The sequence below is a fragment of the Penicillium chrysogenum genome (assembly GCF_028827035.1).
Source record: "Penicillium chrysogenum strain IBT 35668 chromosome Unknown utg000001l_segment0_segment0, whole genome shotgun sequence".
In the NCBI taxonomy this organism is placed as follows: Eukaryota; Fungi; Ascomycota; class Eurotiomycetes; order Eurotiales; family Aspergillaceae; genus Penicillium; species Penicillium chrysogenum.
This window is the reverse complement of record NW_026622749.1, coordinates 6,436,984-6,455,070: the sequence shown is the minus strand read 5'-3', so window position 1 is coordinate 6,455,070 and position 18,087 is coordinate 6,436,984. Positions and strand designations below refer to the sequence as shown.

The 18,087-nt window shown below is 48.5% G+C and overlaps 6 protein-coding genes across 6 annotated transcripts; 1 reads left to right on the top strand and 5 right to left on the bottom strand.

Moving 5' to 3' along the window:
- Nucleotides 1-684: 684 nt before the first annotated feature.
- Nucleotides 685-1,439, bottom strand: N7489_002565 (uncharacterized protein; the record flags this gene model as incomplete). Its single annotated transcript, XM_056708320.1, has 2 exons — nucleotides 685-987; nucleotides 1,254-1,439. The coding sequence occupies 2 exons, from the start codon at nucleotides 1,437-1,439 to the stop codon at nucleotides 685-687; spliced, it is 489 nt and encodes a 162-aa protein (XP_056572622.1).
- An 884-nt stretch (nucleotides 1,440-2,323) lies between these two features.
- Nucleotides 2,324-2,602, top strand: N7489_002564 (uncharacterized protein; the record flags this gene model as incomplete). The annotated part of the gene is made up of 2 exons (XM_056708319.1): nucleotides 2,324-2,534; nucleotides 2,571-2,602. 2 exons carry the CDS (start codon nucleotides 2,324-2,326, stop codon nucleotides 2,600-2,602), a joined length of 243 nt encoding a protein of 80 aa, XP_056572621.1.
- A 2,156-nt stretch (nucleotides 2,603-4,758) lies between these two features.
- N7489_002563 (uncharacterized protein) lies at nucleotides 4,759-5,058 on the bottom strand (the record flags this gene model as incomplete). The annotated part of the gene is made up of 1 exon (XM_056708318.1): nucleotides 4,759-5,058. The coding sequence occupies one exon, from the start codon at nucleotides 5,056-5,058 to the stop codon at nucleotides 4,759-4,761; it is 300 nt and encodes a 99-aa protein (XP_056572620.1).
- Nucleotides 5,059-5,839: 781 nt separating this feature from the next.
- N7489_002562 (uncharacterized protein) lies at nucleotides 5,840-6,025 on the bottom strand (the record flags this gene model as incomplete). Its single annotated transcript, XM_056708317.1, has 1 exon — nucleotides 5,840-6,025. The coding sequence occupies one exon, from the start codon at nucleotides 6,023-6,025 to the stop codon at nucleotides 5,840-5,842; it is 186 nt and encodes a 61-aa protein (XP_056572619.1).
- A 2,966-nt stretch (nucleotides 6,026-8,991) lies between these two features.
- On the bottom strand, nucleotides 8,992-10,599 carry N7489_002561 (uncharacterized protein; the record flags this gene model as incomplete). The annotated part of the gene is made up of 3 exons (XM_056708316.1): nucleotides 8,992-9,323; nucleotides 9,889-10,040; nucleotides 10,091-10,599. Coding segments are annotated over 3 exons (993 nt in total), but the record flags the coding sequence as incomplete, so codon positions are not given.
- Nucleotides 10,600-11,111: 512 nt separating this feature from the next.
- On the bottom strand, nucleotides 11,112-17,990 carry N7489_002560 (DUF3638 and DUF3645 domain-containing protein; the record flags this gene model as incomplete). Its single annotated transcript, XM_056708315.1, has 5 exons — nucleotides 11,112-12,388; nucleotides 12,447-16,989; nucleotides 17,038-17,112; nucleotides 17,168-17,848; nucleotides 17,937-17,990. 5 exons carry the CDS (start codon nucleotides 17,988-17,990, stop codon nucleotides 11,112-11,114), a joined length of 6,630 nt encoding a protein of 2,209 aa, XP_056572617.1.
- Between the last annotated feature and the right edge of the window lie 97 nt (nucleotides 17,991-18,087).

The window sequence follows — 18,087 nt, the reverse complement described above, 5'->3', positions numbered from 1 at the left end:
CCACTTCTGGTAGTTCGGCCCGACGCTAGGAGATAAGCTATGCCGGACGATTCGGGTCAGGCCAGGTTAGATGGCGTGGCGGTAAAAACAAGATACCTCCAGGGCTATCCTATCCAATGCGTGTACTAATAATAGAATGATGCTATCTTACCTATAAGCTAAAGATGGAGGAAAGCGGCTGCGCTGCAGTTCAGCTTCAGGAAGCTCTCCTGCGGAGAAAGAGCCCCTCGAATTTCTCGCTCCTGTAAGGTATTCCGGCTTTCTTTAAGCTAACATAGGGAGACCGGGATGCTGGGACCGTTAAGGTTATGGCCTGTAGGAAAGAACTTCATCACCTTAGGCATTCAACTCCATTCTCATCCAACGGGCAAGCCAGAGAAGAATATGCCACAACTAGGTTCTAAAAGCCACTGTTCACTGGGGTTGGGCTAGCTTGCGGGGTTCCCTCTGTTAGTCTAGGAATGAGAGATATCACGAGGCTAGTTATATGGCGGATAGGCGGTAATCAAGGGTGTCATTTAGATACCACTTCCTCATAGCACTTCCTCATAGCACTTCTTTCCTGCAAGCAATTATTTGAGCCTCGAATAAACTGCATTGCCCCTAACGTTATCCGGGCCAAGGAATGAGTCCATATATGTTCTGGCCTTGGCCTTCACGACGTTGCCATATCCCTGACCGGTACTACCGGTAGATCACAAGGCAGCTATCAGGTCGGGAGGCAAGGTTCCAGGATTGGTGCTCTTGTCGGAGCACTCGATGTGGTAGTTTCTCCTCCTTAGTCGTCGTCCCGAATTCGTCGATCTCCTTGCCGAGTAAGGGGAGTGACAGGAAGCCAATGCGACAGATGTTATACTCTAACAGCGTGACGAACACTAAGCGTAGGCGGTCGATGTGGTCCCGTAGCGTGTCGCCGACGACGACGATGTCGTCAACGTACAATCGGCACCATTTACGGAACTTGCGGAGGATGTCATCAATCTGTCGCTAGGTGTAGGCCATCGAGCTCTCGTTGCCCATGACCGCTACTTCGAGAAACTCCTATCCGCGAGGCATAATAGGAAAGCCGAAGGATTGGGCGAAGATGGCCCCAGGTTGGCCGGTGATTGGGGGAGGGCGGTTAGGGTTTACGAGGGAATACTCTAATGGAATGTCTCCCAAAGCGTCTTGATAGGCCCGGCCGTACGTAATCGAGGTTTCCTATTATACTGTCAGTGAATTCGAATAACCCACTCGATATATAATATACTCACTCTGGTTTTGTCGGCATCGGTGATCTCCCATTCCTGGCGGTGGGAGCGAACAGCCCTTATGAAGTCCCGAATAAGGACCTTAAGCTTTGCAGCGACGGCGGAACGGAGATCTCGTGGCTCCTCTGGTCCACTATGGATCCAGAACCCGTTGGTGTAGTGCACCAGCGCAAAAATCTCGAACTGCATGTGGGCACAACCAAGGGGGACCTACTCGTGACGACGGACTGGAGTCCGATGTCATCGGGATGTACCATCCATTGGTAGAAAAATTTGCCGCGTCAATGATCGTGATAGAAGGTTTTCCCCTACACATTTGAACGATGTGGTCCTGGCATGGCATAGGGTAGTGGTCCGGCTCGAGAATTTTGTGAAGCGGGCGGCAGTCGACGACTGAAACAGACTCGTCAGCAGTAAGTGCGATGTAAGCAGGTAAAGAATGTGAACGTGTTGTGTTGTGAATGGCACAGCGTAGAGATAGCGCGCCGGTTAATGATGCTCAGTGGGGGCGTCACCATCGATGGTTGCGGCGCTCACGGTCTTCGCGGGCAGCTCGGCGGCAGTGGGCAGGGCTGCGGTGAAGGTGAAAGGATCTCACCGACTTGCGGAATAGCAACGGGTCTTCAGCGAAGGACATGAAAAGAGAAATGGATGATGTGGTAAAACGTCCTCCAAGGAACACACCGAATTAGCTTGAAAACATCACAACTGTTATTATGACCCGTGAAAGCTTACTGGTGAATCAGTCGTGTAGAATTCGGCGTTGTGTAGTGGGAAAATATGGGGTGAGGTGTGTAGGTTGTTGAAGGTAAGAGGATGATGATGGAGGTCTTGAAATTGATAGAAATGGCGCAGACAGTATGGGGAAAACAGGAGCTCAATGCTAACGAAGCAAGTAAATGAGAACTTGTCATGTGTGATTTGCACCAAACCTCCATATAAGCATCAAGTCAGAAAGATTGAGCAATTCACATATTGTCTCCTTCCCACATTCGTCTAGACTCTCATCATATCTCTTCAGGACTCGTGCTTGAATTCCTTAGGGAGTCTGCCCCCGGCTAAGGCTTGTCGTCATGGCAGTCGGGGTACGTGCTTTTGCGCGAGAACAACTGTCGGCTAATGCGGCGAGGTTGGGCGACGAAGTCGTTGCTTGCCACGATTTGGCCGATCGTGAAGGCGCTCGAGGCGGCCTTCATGTTCGTGTCGTTCCTTTCCAGCCAGAATGCAGCAAGGCAGGCGAAAATCTCTCTGCATCTTCCTGTTCCTCAACCTGTAGGAACACTAGTGAGTCATTTGCTGACTCCATTTCGCCTACCATAGACTCAGCAATTACACGAAATGTGAAGGGCTGAGTTTCCATGGTCGGGCATTTACCATCGCCTCGAATGCCACGCGTATGGAATGTGCTGTATAACAGAAGTATAACGAAGCTATGCAGCTTTTTATGCTGGACATGGTACCATATCCATAATACCCAGGAAAATGGCAAGTAGAATATTATGTATTTATATAGGAAAGTTCGACTAGAACTTTGTAATTATAGACTGAGCGATAACTGAAGGTAAAGTAAAGTCAGGTCGCACTAGTTGTGTGAAGTTCCTCTTATATAGGTGAGTACCAAACAAAGAACAAAGACTTTGACATGACAAGCAACAACAGGAATTAAATCTGATTTGGAAATATAGAGTCCTAGGATATCATTGATTCTGATATGCATCTGCACATAGTGAAAGCTCGTTTGCAGACATAACCAGATGAACATGTAGCTCCCGGGGTCAGTGCCATAGATGATTAATCCTTATTTGTGCTGATTTGATGTAGACCAAGACTTAAAATCTGCCCCGACAAATTAACCTCTGCTCTGATCACACATGCTATCCGGTTATGGACCGCCGGGCCTCTTATCAATTGTCAGAAAGAGAAGCTAGAGGTGGCAAGTACTGTTTGGATTGTGAATCTTTTTGGAAAAGCCGTATATATTTTGTCATGTTCACTAATAGTCATACGGGTATTTGCATATGTAAGAAACCAGAAGAAAACCGAGAGAATATACGATGGGAGCTTAAAGTGAATTTGCCCATGTACATATAGGGAAGGCAAATTCCTTGCCCCAAGTTCTATAATTGTTGGTTAGGGCAAAACTATCACGTGACCCGGACTAGGTGACTACCTAGGTACCTTATAGGTAGTTAGGTTTTGGTTAAATATAAGAGTCAGCCTAGTATCTGCGAATCCCCCGTTTTTCGCCTAGTTGGTAGATAGAGCATAAGCCATATCTACGAAGCCTATCAGGACCAGAGGCCCTTATATATCATGAAGGATAACAATCACAAGCAACAAAGGTCCGAAGGATCAGACGCTCATTTGTGATCACAAAGCTGGCGTTGTCGCTTTCCGTCAGGATGTGTCACCTGCCAGATTTACAAGCCAAAGCAAGAAGCCAAAGCATGCATGAGAGTGCATTTGATTCAAGATACTAAAGACAGGGAAGGAAGGAAGGAAAGAGAGCAAGAGATCTGGCGAGCTCTCTTTATGAAAGCTTAATCAAACCGAGACATAGTGCAAACGACACAAACCCTGTCCCTTCTCGTTTAGGCGAGGCAAACAAAGAACTAGCAAACAAATCGAAGAAAGCAAACTAATCTATCAGATAGATCTAGCATGTGATAGCCTATCAGATGCAGATCATGACAGGATGTACCAGGACCTGGCCGGCTCCTCTGCTGCACGCGAACGGGGGCAGTGAGAACTCTCCACCGAGAGCTTGGCCCATTCCGAGTCGAAGTTGACAGCGAGATTACCCGGGACTACCAATGATGAGCGAGACGAAACCTATTGGGAATAAGCATCTTTGGTCGACAACACAAGTCAGCAACAATGAAATGATCCCGAATCATGAGCGAAACTCACATGGGATAGGTTCGTGCCGGCGAGGGAATGAGCACGACGGTGTGCCTTGGTGAAGTTATCAAAAGACGAGAACAGGTGTCGGACACATGCCGCAATGCCATCGATCAGGTCTCGAGGGAGCAAGAATCCAGACTCGCCATCTTCACCGGGACCGAAGTCTCCCTCAACATTGAGCCAAAACTGCTCCGCCCAGGACAGACAAGCGAGCAACTCCACTCGGTTCCCTTCAATTCCTTCCGGAACCTAAGCATTGTTGGTACGAATCGGTCACGGATTGAGATAGCAACGTGCGTGATGAATTGTTAATTTTCTTCTTAGTTTCCTTTGAGTGCCCAACTTCCTACATCAGTGCTCGTGTTTGATATTACCAGCGGGCAGTCCCCAATCGGGGTCAGAATCCGGCCTTGTCCTCGAATGGTGACAATTCGTGAGGGGAGGGTCCAGTAGGAGGTTATCAAGTGGGTAAGGTGAACAAGGCTCCTGACTTCGGGGGTATCATAGCGCGGCGTTGGCAGGAACTAGTCCTACATTAGCAACCGTAGCCAGAATTGAAAGATCAGGACGGAAACTCACAACAAAGCCTTTACTGGTATATGTCTTAGCCCCGCCAAAGAAGTAGGCGATAGCATTCGAGGTCCTCCTCTTCTTCAATATCGCACATTCGCGACATATAGGCCAAAAGAGCCAAGCTGTGGTTCATGGCAATTGTCGCCGGCATTAACAACTCTGGTTGACCATCGAAGTCGCGCATTAGTTGGGCGTGGCTGCTTCGAATCGCAGCGTTTGCCCGAGTAATCTCGGCGCGGGTATTGTTGCGCCCGATCATCTTAACACGAAGGATCCGGAGCTGCGCGATGTCGAGGTTGTCGAGAAGGATGACCTCGCGGGTGTCGGTCATTTCTGTATATTGTTAGCGTTGGCTTCTTGAGATAGGTGCTAACTTACTGATAGTTTTGCTCTCAGAATCACTGGTTCTGAAAGACTTGAGGATGAGTTGGAAGTGAGAGAAATAATAGGGGAAGGAGAAGTGGGAGTAGCGAGAGAGTTCGAGGAATAGTAGGAGGGGTGAGAGAGGTGAGAAAGCTGAGAGAGCTGAGAGAGCTGAGAGAGCTGAGAGAGGTGAGAGGTGAGGGGTGAGGGTTGAGAGAAGAGAAAAGTGAGACAATGAGAAAGGCAACTGTCTGTCCAAAGGCAGATGGACGATTTTGATCTGGCAGCAAAGGTCAGAGGAAGAGAGGGGAGAGAGGAGAAGGTTGGATCCTCTATCTGTCAGATCAGCTAATATACTACCTAGGTACCTAGGTAGATAGCTAGCAAGCATGTGAAGCCTGACAGAACAAGGCATCAATCAGATGAATCCTGTCATAACATATTTCCCCAACCAAATCTTACACCACCAGATATTCAGCTGTGGTCCACATACTGATCCGGAAATATCTCCAGTGGGCAATGTGATCTCCTCGGCTTAAGAGAGTGGAGGCAAGATATATTCGGGCACGAAATAGGCTTCATTGATAGTATATATATGCAGATTGCGAACGACCCTGGGACTACCAAAGGGACAATGGTCTCCTCGGTGCCACTATTATGACTTGTTCCGATCAGGAATACAAACAGGAATCTCTTCGCGACCTCAGCTAGGAGCTGTTCAGGCATCACGCGGGCGGAGGCGGTGCGCGCTAACGGATGTGGTGTCCTCCTGGCTCCGCGGCAAGTTGTGTGTAACTGATTCGGATGCCGGCACTCGCCCGTATATTTTTGGCTCGCGCGTTGTTGCGCTGGGTCACTCGGTCGGCGAGCAGTCGGATATGCACTAGGTCGAGTTCATCTGGTGGGATGGCTATAACTGGCCGGTTTTCAACCATTTCTGTAAAAGCGTTAGGGTCTTGATATAGGTTTGAGCGCTGCTAAAGTCTCTGACCGCGCGGCAGCTATGGCTCTGCTCTTCCCGTGTTTGGAAGGTATGTGTAGATAGTCGTGACGGCAGTGGCCAAAAGAGAGAAGGGCAGATATGAAAGAAGTGAAAGAAGTGAGGGACCTATGGAGAGCGATAGGAGAGTGATGTGAGAGGATAAAAGGGAGAACTTTGGACACTTCCACCAGTCCACCAGATGCTTGACACTATACAAACCTAAAGTAGTGACATTAGGTGTTGAGTAGTGATCAGATCGGCTTGTGAGATTTTATAGTCACCTGCTCTGTGTTCAAAAATAGTCGCAAAATTGTTTCCATCGTAGAATTCCTATCAACTTTTATGCAATCACGCAAGGTCCCAAGATCCTGGGCAGGTGTAAAGGACACAACAAAGGGCCAAGGAGTGAATTGCAAAAGGCCCCCGACCATATATGGAAATTCCACCAAAGCTATAAGCATATAGCAGCGTACCAGAACCGCCTCGTCACGGTCTGAGGAAGGAAAGGGGAAAGCCGGGGCCACGACCAGCTGCCAATGGAGGCCCAACGAAACAGAGACAAAACACCACCTCTACAATACCCAGTTGATGAAAGGATACTAGTTCATTTGATTCCCAAATGCAGTAAACACTTTGGCAGTGGGGCCACCGGTTGGACTTGCTCATGCAAGCTGCCCGTCAGGCAAGTGAGCCTTGGAACTGTTGTCGAGGCTCATAATCTATGAGAAGTAACAAGTTAGAATCGACGAACTTGGGCAAGGAGAAAGGGGGACTTGCTTGACAATTGGCACTGGCCAACGTAATTTCCATGCATGACAGATAGCTTAGTCCTATCAAAGAAGCAAATGGAGGGACTTTAGGTCTTCCTCTTCTTCAATATCGCAGTCTCCACTTATATACTAAAGTTGCCAGACGCTGTTCGTAGTAATGGGAATCACAACAAACATATTCGGCAGTTATTCCGTGGCAAGGTCCCTATACGACGTGTGTAACTCCTTCGGATCGTAGCATCCGCACGCGTGATGTCAGCCGACGCGTGGTTACGCTAGTTCATCCTATAAGTAGGCAGCCGGAGCTACAGTAGGTCAAGATTATCGGGTAGGATGACCGCGCGGCTGTTCGCCCTTTCTGTATATGGTTAGCTTTTGCTTCTGAGAACAGGCCAGGGCCTTGTGTATCCTACTCCTCTCATACATGCGCTCTCTATATAATCCCCTAGGAGCAATATCCTTAGGTTAGCCGCGGATTATTCTAATGGTATTCGTCTAGGAGTTCTCTTCGGTCAGTCAGATAGAACCTAATAAAGTTAGCCTAGTTCCTCATTATTTCATTAGAGACTCACCTTAAGGGCAAAAGATATCATAGTCCCCTTCGGCTAAGCGATCAGTGTTCATCGGCATTCGTTGTGCGGTCCCTCTGTGGTGAATTGAAATTCCATCGACTTTGAGTAAGACATCCATCAGCTTGTGGAAAAAATTAGCGTTCGTAATATATCCATTTTGTCGGACACCACCGAGATGAGCCCGTTACACCGTCGTAAAAGTTCATATTTCGCGGAGGGCGAGGCGTCTTGACAGTGGAGATTAGTTGACTGAGCTGCCTGTTGTTTCTGGTTGGGACAAAGCAACTGCCCAGTACAGTGCTCTGTCCATCCGCGTTTTGATGTCCATGAGCGGACAAGGACTCATCCCAAAGATCATGGATGATCCACGGGTACCTTCAGTGTAGGGGCGGAGAGTAATGGTGGTCTCTGTATCTGTGCCATCACTGAGCACAAGCGCCGATCCTTTCACGACATACACCATCGGGAGACCATGTGCCCAAGCCAAGGGGGCCGGATCTTCGGGGTTGCGGCTGGCTCTGATATGTCCGTTCTTGTCAAAGTTCACAGGGTAGGTTCTCCCTCAATCGACGGCCGTCAGATTTTTGTATGCGAGGTACATGTCCTCGTCAGAAAGCTTTGTCCCAAGTGGGGGTTGCAACCATGTATTTTGAACCATGTATTTTGTCTGTTCGAATGATCTCTCTCAGTTCAAATTGGGAGATTTGGATATCAGCTTGCTCCGCCCGTCGTGGAAAGGCTAGGTCGCTGATATTTTGGATGCCGGACTCACTGGTTCTCGAAAGATTTCAGATATTCCCGAAGTGAGAGAAATATATAAGGCTGGGGATAGTGTAAGGCGTAAAAGTGATAAAGTGGAAAACGTGAACAACGTGAAAAATGTGAGAAAAGTGACGGACTTATAGGAATGAGAGGATAAAGGGGATAACGGTAGACACTTCCAGCAGTCCCCTGGCTGTTTGATACTATATAAAATTACAATGGTGACGTGTATAATGTGCAGCAACTTTGGTGATTGTCTGTCCTAAGACAATGAAAGATTTTCCGCACCGAATTTTAAACCTATACGTAACAAAGAATGGTTTACCTGCTGTGAAGTTTACCTATCGGCACATACTACTTCACGAGGCTACTGCGGTCAGAGCCCCAAATAAGGGTTCAGCGCTCTTCAGCATCTTATGACAAGTTGCTGAGGTGGTCAGATAGGTGCGCCTCCGGCCCCAGAGAGTACTAGCTAGACTAACTAGTCCACGAGATCTGCAACAAGGGTGATGCAGCCACAAATATATATTTCAGCCGCGTGATAACAGAGGCCCATACGGTTTCCGTGTCCTTATCGATTAGAGCAGCTTTTTAAGATTTACAGGGTTTAAATGTCTACTCTGTGATCACAGAAGAATCACCAATGTATCATTGTTGTAGAATCATACATGGTACGCATCAATCTCGAGCTCGTCTAGCGTGACCGGTACGTTTCCAAGGTCGTCTGGAATGCCATCTCCTTTGGGTGCAATCTGTCGCCATGGGCAATCCGGTCGTGGCATCATGGCAGGGGTAGCGCGAATTCCTTCCAATTTTCATTCCCTAGTTCCAGAGGAGCCCGATTGACGCCAAAGGAACAGACGGAAACACTCCAAATCCCCCTGTTCCTCAATATTGCATAGTGTCCACCTATGCTCTAAGGTGACAAGGCTGTCAATAATGGCGTTGGTAACCGCCACTAACACATCCGGAAGTTGGCCGTGTTCGTAGTGCGCCATTATCTGTACGTACGCACTTTGTATGGCGACCCTTGCGCGTATGATATTGGCCCGCGTATTGTTACGCTCTGTTATCCGAACAGCAAGCTGCCGGAGCTGCATAAGGTCGAGCTCGTCCGGTAGTGTGATTATATTGTTTGACGCCATTTCTATATGGTCTTAGTGTTAGTGTCTTAAGACAGGTTGCAGCCTTGTTAAAATTTCTTGACTTACTAGTTTCTTGCAGTGATGGCTTGTCCCCTTCTTGGAAAGTGCGAGCTATTTGTGGAGCTCTATGTGGAGTATATCTCGCGAAATCGTCCTCCTTGTTGAAGGCCAGGAGTGAATTCTGAAAGAGGAAAGAAAGGAGAGAAAGTGAGGGATGAAAGAAGTGAGAGGTGATAGAAGAGAAAGAAAGAAGTGAAGTGAAGTGAAGTGAAGTGACAGGGCAAGAGGATTAATGGGAGATAGGCTATATTATATGAAATGAGACTACTAGCCAGACTGGCCCAGGAAGTCTGCAATAGGTGTGATGCAGCCGAAGGAAATATATATTTCAGCCGCGTGATAGTAGAGCCCATACGGTTTCCGGGTCCTTATCAAGCAGAGCAGCTTTGTAAGATTTGCGAGGTCAAGATCTCTACTCTGTGGTCACGGATAATCGCTAATTTGTCATTGTTGCAGAATTCCTCCAAACTTCATGCCAGGCCACGAAAATGGTTTCTTTGTCGATACCCTTGGCTTGGGGTTTCCCAACGACGCCCTTTGCATCAAGGGTTCCATTGACCGTACTGTACTGTCGTACTTTCCTTTCCCATTGCCTTTGGCGCCAGGTTGCCGGCCCACTCGATGACGACACGGAAGGCGCGGTGACTCCCTCACTATATCTAGTGAGGCAATCAAGTACTGCCGCGCCTTTGGAATCAACGATACCGACCTGCAGCACCTCCCTTGAATGTATCTTGGTCTCCAGATCGATATTGACGATGTGAGTTCTAGTTGAGCCCCCTTCAGGTGGCGGCAAAGAATTAGGCGGAAGCACTCCAAGGCCCTCTGTTCCTCGATATCATATTGCATCCACCTATGCTCCGAAATGGCAATGCTGGCGTCTATTGCGTTGGTAACCATTACCAACACATCTGGAGGTTGGTTTGCGTTGTAGTGAGCGATGATGTGTTCGTAGCCGCTTCGTATAGCGGCAATCGCCCGTGTAATAGCAGCCTGCGCGTTGTTCCGCTCGGTCACGCGATTGGCAAGCAGCTGAAAGAGATAAACAAAGGAGAGAAGGTGAGAGACGGAAGATGTGAGAGGTGAGAGAGAGGAAGAAAGACGTAAGGGAAGAGAAGTGACAGGGGCAAGATGATTAGTGCAAGAAAGGCGATAATTATATAGAATGAGAGTCGCAACGGAGAGGACAAATGTACACTGTCCTATGCCAACCTCTAGGCCTGTAGTAAACTATGGCTTAGTTGATATGCTTCCTTTCTGCCACAGAATGACCTGTTGACTTTATTTTGACCTTTTCCTCACTTAGAATAGCGCTTTGACTTAACCTTCACTTTTCCCTCACTTTATTTTCGGCTCCAGCACCCAGAGTAAATGTTTGGACGAACGTCGGCAGCGAGGTCTTCCGTGGACATCTTGGCGGTTGCTCTCCATGTGTAGGACACTGATGCTCTAGGAACTGTTGGCTAACTTGATATCCGCTCCAAATGGTTCTCCGTGGTTACTGCGCTGGATTTCCTGTTCTGGTCGGACATTAGCGAATCCAGTCACATAAGGGTGTTATAGCAATCGGTATTGGGAGGACCATTATAGAAGGATACGAAAGTGTTATTATTCATACTTGAAGTACTAGTACCCAAAAGCAACATATCAACATTGAAAGAATACGTAGAAGCAAGTTTTTCAAATTAAGAACAACAAACATTCGGTCAGAAGTCGGATTCAATCTCAACTCAATCGAATCTCTCAGCGCTCAATGGCATAGCTTTGATGATTGTACCAATGTGGGATTGTTGATATCCACTACCTTTAGTCCGGATATGAATCAGGGCACTGAGGAATGGGAGGGGACTTTCGGTAAAGGGTGAGTCAAGAGGCCATTGGAGGCTCATACGAGTAAAGAACTTGACGAATCCTTCATTGGTCATGCTGCCATCTGGAAGTTCACCAAGGTAATCCGTAATAAGGCCCAAAAACGAACGGAAATCCTTGTACTCTTCGAATGAGCTAAAGTAAAGGCTTCCCGAAAACAGCTCCAAACACCGGGTCATGGAGTCGTTAGGCTGTGTTGAAATATTTGCGCCAATGCCAAAGAAATCGAGATGGCGGAACGACCGCATGGGCTTTGTTAGCCGTGGGGCGTAGATGTTGAGCCTTGAATTCTTTGATTTGCGAACGATGGTGATTAATTCATTGGCTTCGTACTGACTCACGATAAGGAGAATGTCGCTGTGGACGCTGGACAAAATCCAATTCACCGGCTTGCAGAAATCGTCCATGAGATTATTCTGGGATTCTTTCGCAGTTTTGTTGAAGTCCAAAGTGGAATACAGCCTAGGAGCAAGCAGTCTTGGATGATCCGCTTTTCCAGCAGACGTGTTCGCCAGACCGTGGAATGCCAATGTGACAGCCTTGGATGGGCGATTGCCAGGAAACTCGCCGAATGTAGCGAAATGCCGGACATCGTTATGCAGGCTGTGTTTGTTAGGCTGGTATGATGGGGGCCGAGAAACCTGTTGTTCTCGCTCCACCTCACATGCAATTTCCCTCTCTTGTTCTTCATGAACGTAGGCGGAGGTTGTGATGTGACCTGAAGCTGACTGTAACGTTTTCAACAACTCCTGAACTTGGCCGTTCTCCACACCGCATTCAGACATGTAGCCTTTGGCGTTCGCTTCATCTTTATCCCAGGGGGCGTAGAGCTGGGAGAGTGTCCGGGCTTCGGGCTCCTGTATAGCAATAGCTGTCTCCTTGGAAGGGTCGGGTTGTTCCACGAGTGAGTCCCAGAGCTCGATCCTCCTATGGTACTGAAGCCCCTGGTTTGCCCAGAGGGGTCGTAGATTGTCCAGCGACTGACACGTTTGAGCCATAGACCATTTTAGCACGTCTGCCGAAGTGAAGTCTCTATCGGACGATATTCCTAAGACAGACCTCATGTTGTGATTGACTTCCGGTGGGATTAGAAAGAGAAGTGATTGGGACTTTTCAAGGCCACGAAGGCGGTTACATGCTGGAAAAACAAGGAAATCAGTACTCTTTTCAGGATATATTGGGACTGTGAAGCTTACCTTGCACAAGTCTATCCTTGGTTAGTCTGGGTCCTAGAGTGACTGCGGCTCGCGTCATAGGGGGTAACTTCAAATCTACGCCACGCGAGTGCTGTTGATCAAGGAACACCAAGCAACCGCCCATGCGTTGTCGAAATGAAGATGAAAAGAGGGCCTCAACATGGCCCTCCCGGTCAATAACCATGATTTCATCACTGTGGCTGAAGAATATTGCCGCCTCAACATCTGCCTCGGGGGTCATAGAGAGCCATTGCTGGGCGACTGACTGGTTGCCGGCCTCCAGGATTTGGGCGCCAACGTCAATCAAAACTCGCACGGGCTGTGCCGTGGTTGAGCCTCCACCAAGAGTGGCTACGAGCTTCAAGAGTGAATCAACGTCCAGCTGGCGGCCTTTCTCGTCCTGCGCCAAAATACATTTCCTGTTTTCCTCTCGTAGCAACAGAGCAAGTACCATCGCATTGGTGTGAACGAGTTCACTAAAGTCACGTTGACGAATTGACAAAGGCAGGAGAAACCGGTTATCATTCGTACCGCTGAACCCTGTCGTCAATTGAAGGCCCCGCCGTGCAGGAATATCCCACGCAGATGACGAGAGCTTCCGCGGGAACTCCTTTGCTTCTCTGGAAAAGACGAAGTGGGATTGGTAAAAGTCAAGAATCTCTTTCTGGTATCGGAGGAGAGGGAACAATATTTCACTGAAGGTCTTATCGTCCTCGAGGTTGACGCCTGAGTATGACTGGAAACCAACGGGCAGTTCTTGGACGCACGGCGCGACCCAGTTCTGGAACTCCGTTGACGGGTCGTTCTGCTTAGCTAAAAGGATAAAGCAGTCTCTCAGTTGATCCTTTGTCAGTCCCTCGTAGTAGTAACTTAGGCAAGTCAAAGTCACTGCCACATCAGGGTGTCCGAATTCTGCACTCTCCGATGGGACACCCTTCGCGCGATACGGCACAGCCATCAAGCAGCGGGAAGGGTGAAGGCCGTATTCCACTAACCATCGTTTGTCGGCAAGCGAGAATCTCAGGATGCGATGAGCGAAAAGCCCCCGTAAAACAAGAAGGTGGGTGATAAAGATAGTCCCATTAAATTCTTGCTGGATGATGGATTGATCTTCTTCGGTCAGCTCAGACTGCTGGATAAATCTCAGCGCGCTGTCTTTCACCCTTGGGGTCCACTGAGGAAAGGGTAAACCGGGAATTCCGTTTTCTGAGATCGCCCTAAGAGTGTAACTGACGAGGCGCTCGACAGCATATGGCCTTAGGAATCGCAGAATAGGATAGCGGTAACCTGACTGGTCAACCTCTATACATCCTGGGTCATCCTGCTGAAGGCACTTTGCTTGTGTGGAGACTAGGCGAAGCAAATGCTGCGTTGTCTCCCAGCGACTACTTAGCCCATCGAGAGATCGCTGCGTGCCCATAGTGTAAACCATCTGAAACTTGGTATCCATAACTTCATCACTTTCATCAATGACATCCCGGCAGTGTATTTGTAGCCAATGCTCAAGGGCTACCAATGGGGCAAAAATATCAGGGCTTCTCTCCGCGGCATCTAACCCAATGAGCCTGAAGGAGAGTATCTGTTCAGGTAGAGCAATCAGAATACTCCTATCACGGCAGCATTGTCGATATATGGACTTGAGCTGTCCGACTGTACTGGAAGTAAGATGAGTGTGTCGCGAGAACGGGATGTGGTAAATGCGGCGCTGTATCAGACCCCCGAGGCGCTGAGAAAGAAGCCCATCACTTTGTCTCAAGAGAGGTTTTAGGACAATTATCCTGAGAATACCACGGCCATTTGCTAAGATTGTAGCCACCATAGGTGTGATGACGGAAGTCTTGCCTTCGCCCATGTTGAGCTGAAGTACTGCATTTTCACCATCTTCTGGTTCAATCATCCGAAGTGCGACTTCTGCTTGGCGTTTCCGAATAGTGATGTTATTTTCAATTTCCAGAAGAAGCCAAGTCGGATAGATCAAAGGGTCCCACCCCTCATAGCCTGGGTTGTCTGCGTCTTTTAGGAACCCATCCATATCACGCGTTTCAACACAGGAAATCAGCCGCCCACAACGACGCAAGGCAGATATAGACTTCCCAAATGCCACAAGTAATTCCCTCCATTGGGCGGGAATGTTAGCCCATTGGTCATGGGCCAAGATGGACAGAACCGACCAAACAGTGATAGAAGGGTAGACTGTGTCAGTGCTTGGACGACTTCGATTCTCACTAATTGTCAAGGTAATGACTATTTCTTCCCAGAGCGAGTCCCTGAGCCTTTGGACCTGGTTTTGATGTGAAAGGAGCGCAGTTCTTTTTGCTGCCCAGTCAACAGACCCAGAAAGGTCAAAGTTTCCAGTTCTAGGCACTGAACTTGAGAAATCTTCTAACGCTTGAACGCTGTGACTTAGCCCGTTTCCGTAGTCTTGTTGGCACTGGTTCGGACTGTCCTGAAAATGTTTTGCGAGGGCCCAGAGCTCAGGAGTCGGTCGCAAAATGGAAGAAGCTGCATGATAGGTCACCGGAGCAACCTCAGTCTGTGGGGTACTTGCACGAGACATCTGGATCAAGTCAAGAAGACGGGGTGGTTGGAACGAAGTGCATTCGATCTCCTGGGAGTGCACATGCGAAGTCGGAACAGGCTCCACGTTGCTATTGTAGGAGTTGGAGGGCGGCACTTGGCTCTGTACCTGGCGTAGGAAGGCAAGGAAATTCTTATTTTGGAACCAATTGCCACACAGTATTTTGCATTTTTCATATGCTGCCGTCTTGGAGACCCGAGGAATCATTTTGGAAGATGGAAGCTGGGGAGCTTTGCATGGCCACTGTTCCCTTATATGCTCTCCACATAACTGCACGTCCTGCTTTCTTTGGTCTTCCCACTTGAGTTTAGCTCTTCGGTTGCTCTCGACCTGTTCTCCGTATGTGAGGTATGACTTTCGTATCTCGGTGAACGGCTCGTAAGATTCTCTGATTGCGTCTTCAACTTGACTAAGGACTAGATCCTCTCCTAGTGCCAGATTTAGCGATGTTCTCGAGTCGCGTGGAACCGCAACATCTTTGCATTTCTCCGAGAAAGCAACCTGAAGTAATTGGCGTAGGATCGACTGGTCAATATTCCCGCCAAACGCAAAGGCAGAGAACAAAGAAATCAAGGAGTAGGTGTCCCTTGTTTGGGAGCTCGACTGGCAGACTTCGTACAAAGACACCCAGGAGCTCGGCGCCGACTGAGATAGAATCTCGGAGTAAGAGCAACGGGTAAAGTCATCTGAAAGCATTGAAACTTCTTTGAATTGCGTCATGGTTGCCACTATGGAAGATGAATGATCAACTGTCAAAGGCCAGTCTCGAATTAGACCTGTGATACTGTACACAGCGCTGCTGCGAGCGCTTGTGGAATCGCAGTCGCGGGATTTGTAAACTTTCTTGGTAAACGACGTAGGAGGACCACTGAACTCCGAGCTTCTCAACTGCTCGTTACGGCAACGGGCACGCTGTAATAGATCCGTATTTCCCCGGTATGAGATCTTGTTTTCGTTCGATTTGGCATCATGGAAATGTGCACATTGGACGGAAAACTGGAGGATGTCCTGTGCCAAAGGTTGGAAGTCGTCGTGCTGGGCAAGTTGGCCTAAGTTACTCGACCATGTGACAGTTTGCATGACACGAAGGTGCCGAGGATAAAAGCAGCGGTGCGGCGTAAGAGACGCAATCCATTCCAGGGTCTCGATACAATCGTTCTGAAGGGGAAAAGACGATCTCAAAGACCCTTGACGTAGAATTCGGATAGCCTCTTCGGTACCTGAACGATGGGTCAAGTCATCAGCAGCGGGGAAAGACGTGAGTGCGTGCAAATAGGCCTGGTACAGGATAGCCAGGGGGTAAAATCCTCGCAGAAGTTGCAGATGACTGTCCAAGCAATAATGTATGTATTTCACTCGATTTCCGGCTGGCAGATCGATTGTAACCGCAACATGGTCATCCTTTCTATTAACGACCGGGTGTCCATAAGGAACAATGACGGATCTGTTATTGGAGGAATCGACAAGGACCAGTTTATTCCTGAGACCATAGAAGCAGCCGACGTCTTGGTCAACGTCAATGAGGGCACCAAACTCCTTGGATGCTACGCGCCCATTGTCATTGACGAAGAACTTCAATCGTAAACGGCTTAGCTCTGCATCTAGCATTCCGGTCGCCGTTTGGGTTACAACGATTTCGTCACTTGCGTCAAGCACTCTTAATATACGGCAAATCCTTTTGAAAGGCGGGCTGCGTATGTCGACCAGGGTCTTGGAATCTTGTTGCATGACGCAAGGCTCATAAGGATCGAAGGACAAACGCCAATTGGTGGAGCAAGCTTTCCATGGGTGCTTTAGTGGACGGAATTCAAGCAGTCCAGTCTGCAAATCCAGCCAATGGAAGTTGTCAGAGATAAAGACCCTTGGGAAGTCATTCACAAAAACCTCCGGAGGTATCAGTTGCAGTATCTGAGACCCTTTCCGGGTTTTAATTGAAAGCCTTTCACCTTGCATCCCAAAGTGAACCTGTGCAAGTCGTTAGACAAGATGCCATAGCAATTTTGGTTGACTTACTTCAAGATCCTCAATGTTGCGTGACAAGACAAACGACGCGCCGGGCAAACTCGACGGTACCACCGGAAGGACTCTCTATTGGACAGTTAGTACTCTTCTTCCAGTATACTTAGTGACAGGTCAGAATTACCGCTCCAAAAAGGCGTTGGTAGAGAGGATCGCATGTGAATTCGGCTGGCAATCTCCCGGGGCGGTTTCCATCCACCAGAAGTTCACCTGTCAGACAATTGAAATGGAGTCGCTGCTTAAAGCCTCGGAGACTATCCCTTGTTTCTGCGGTTACCCAAATATCACTCCCTTGGCAAATCTTCCAAGGCCCAGATACCTCAAGACAGGTTATGCTACTCTGAATCGCGTCGTTCAACCCAGACGGGCAATCGAGAATCATGCACCTGATTCGTGATCTTAACACAGAACGGATCCTTTCCGCATTCTCTAAGAAGAGCTTTGCCTCGGGTGGGGGGCTGTCTGTTTCCGGGGGTGAGTTCGCAAAGAGTAGAATAGAGGACCGGACAAAACAAAAGACGTCTCGGGGTGTTTCGATAGCTGTTTTCAAATGGATAGGATCCACGTCATAAGTTGCTTGGCAGGTTGATGCAATACGAAGTATGAGCTGCTGCTGGCTGCCGCCGTCGTTCCCTTCGTCATCGGAAACACCATTCAACTCATCACACCAATCAATCGCCACCTGTCGGCATTGTCGTAGGAATTCAATAACCTTCTCAACCGATGGCGATGTACTCGACAATGCAAGGACACGAAGACCAAGTGTCACGATGAGATCGAATGTGCAATGCTCATTCCAATTCCTCTAGGGTGAAGGAGGAAGAAAGATGTGATATGAATCTTTGGAAAGGAGGCTGTATATGAAGCCTCTGAGAATGAAAAACGCGACAAACCAGGCACATGCCCAGTGTGCACAGAGACAAACGCATACCCTGCACGTATCCCATGTATGCATGTTAGCATACACCCCCAGACTGAGCATCAAAAAACGTCATGGAAAGCATAAATCCATGTCAAAAAGTCAATATGGTTCCCATAGTAAAA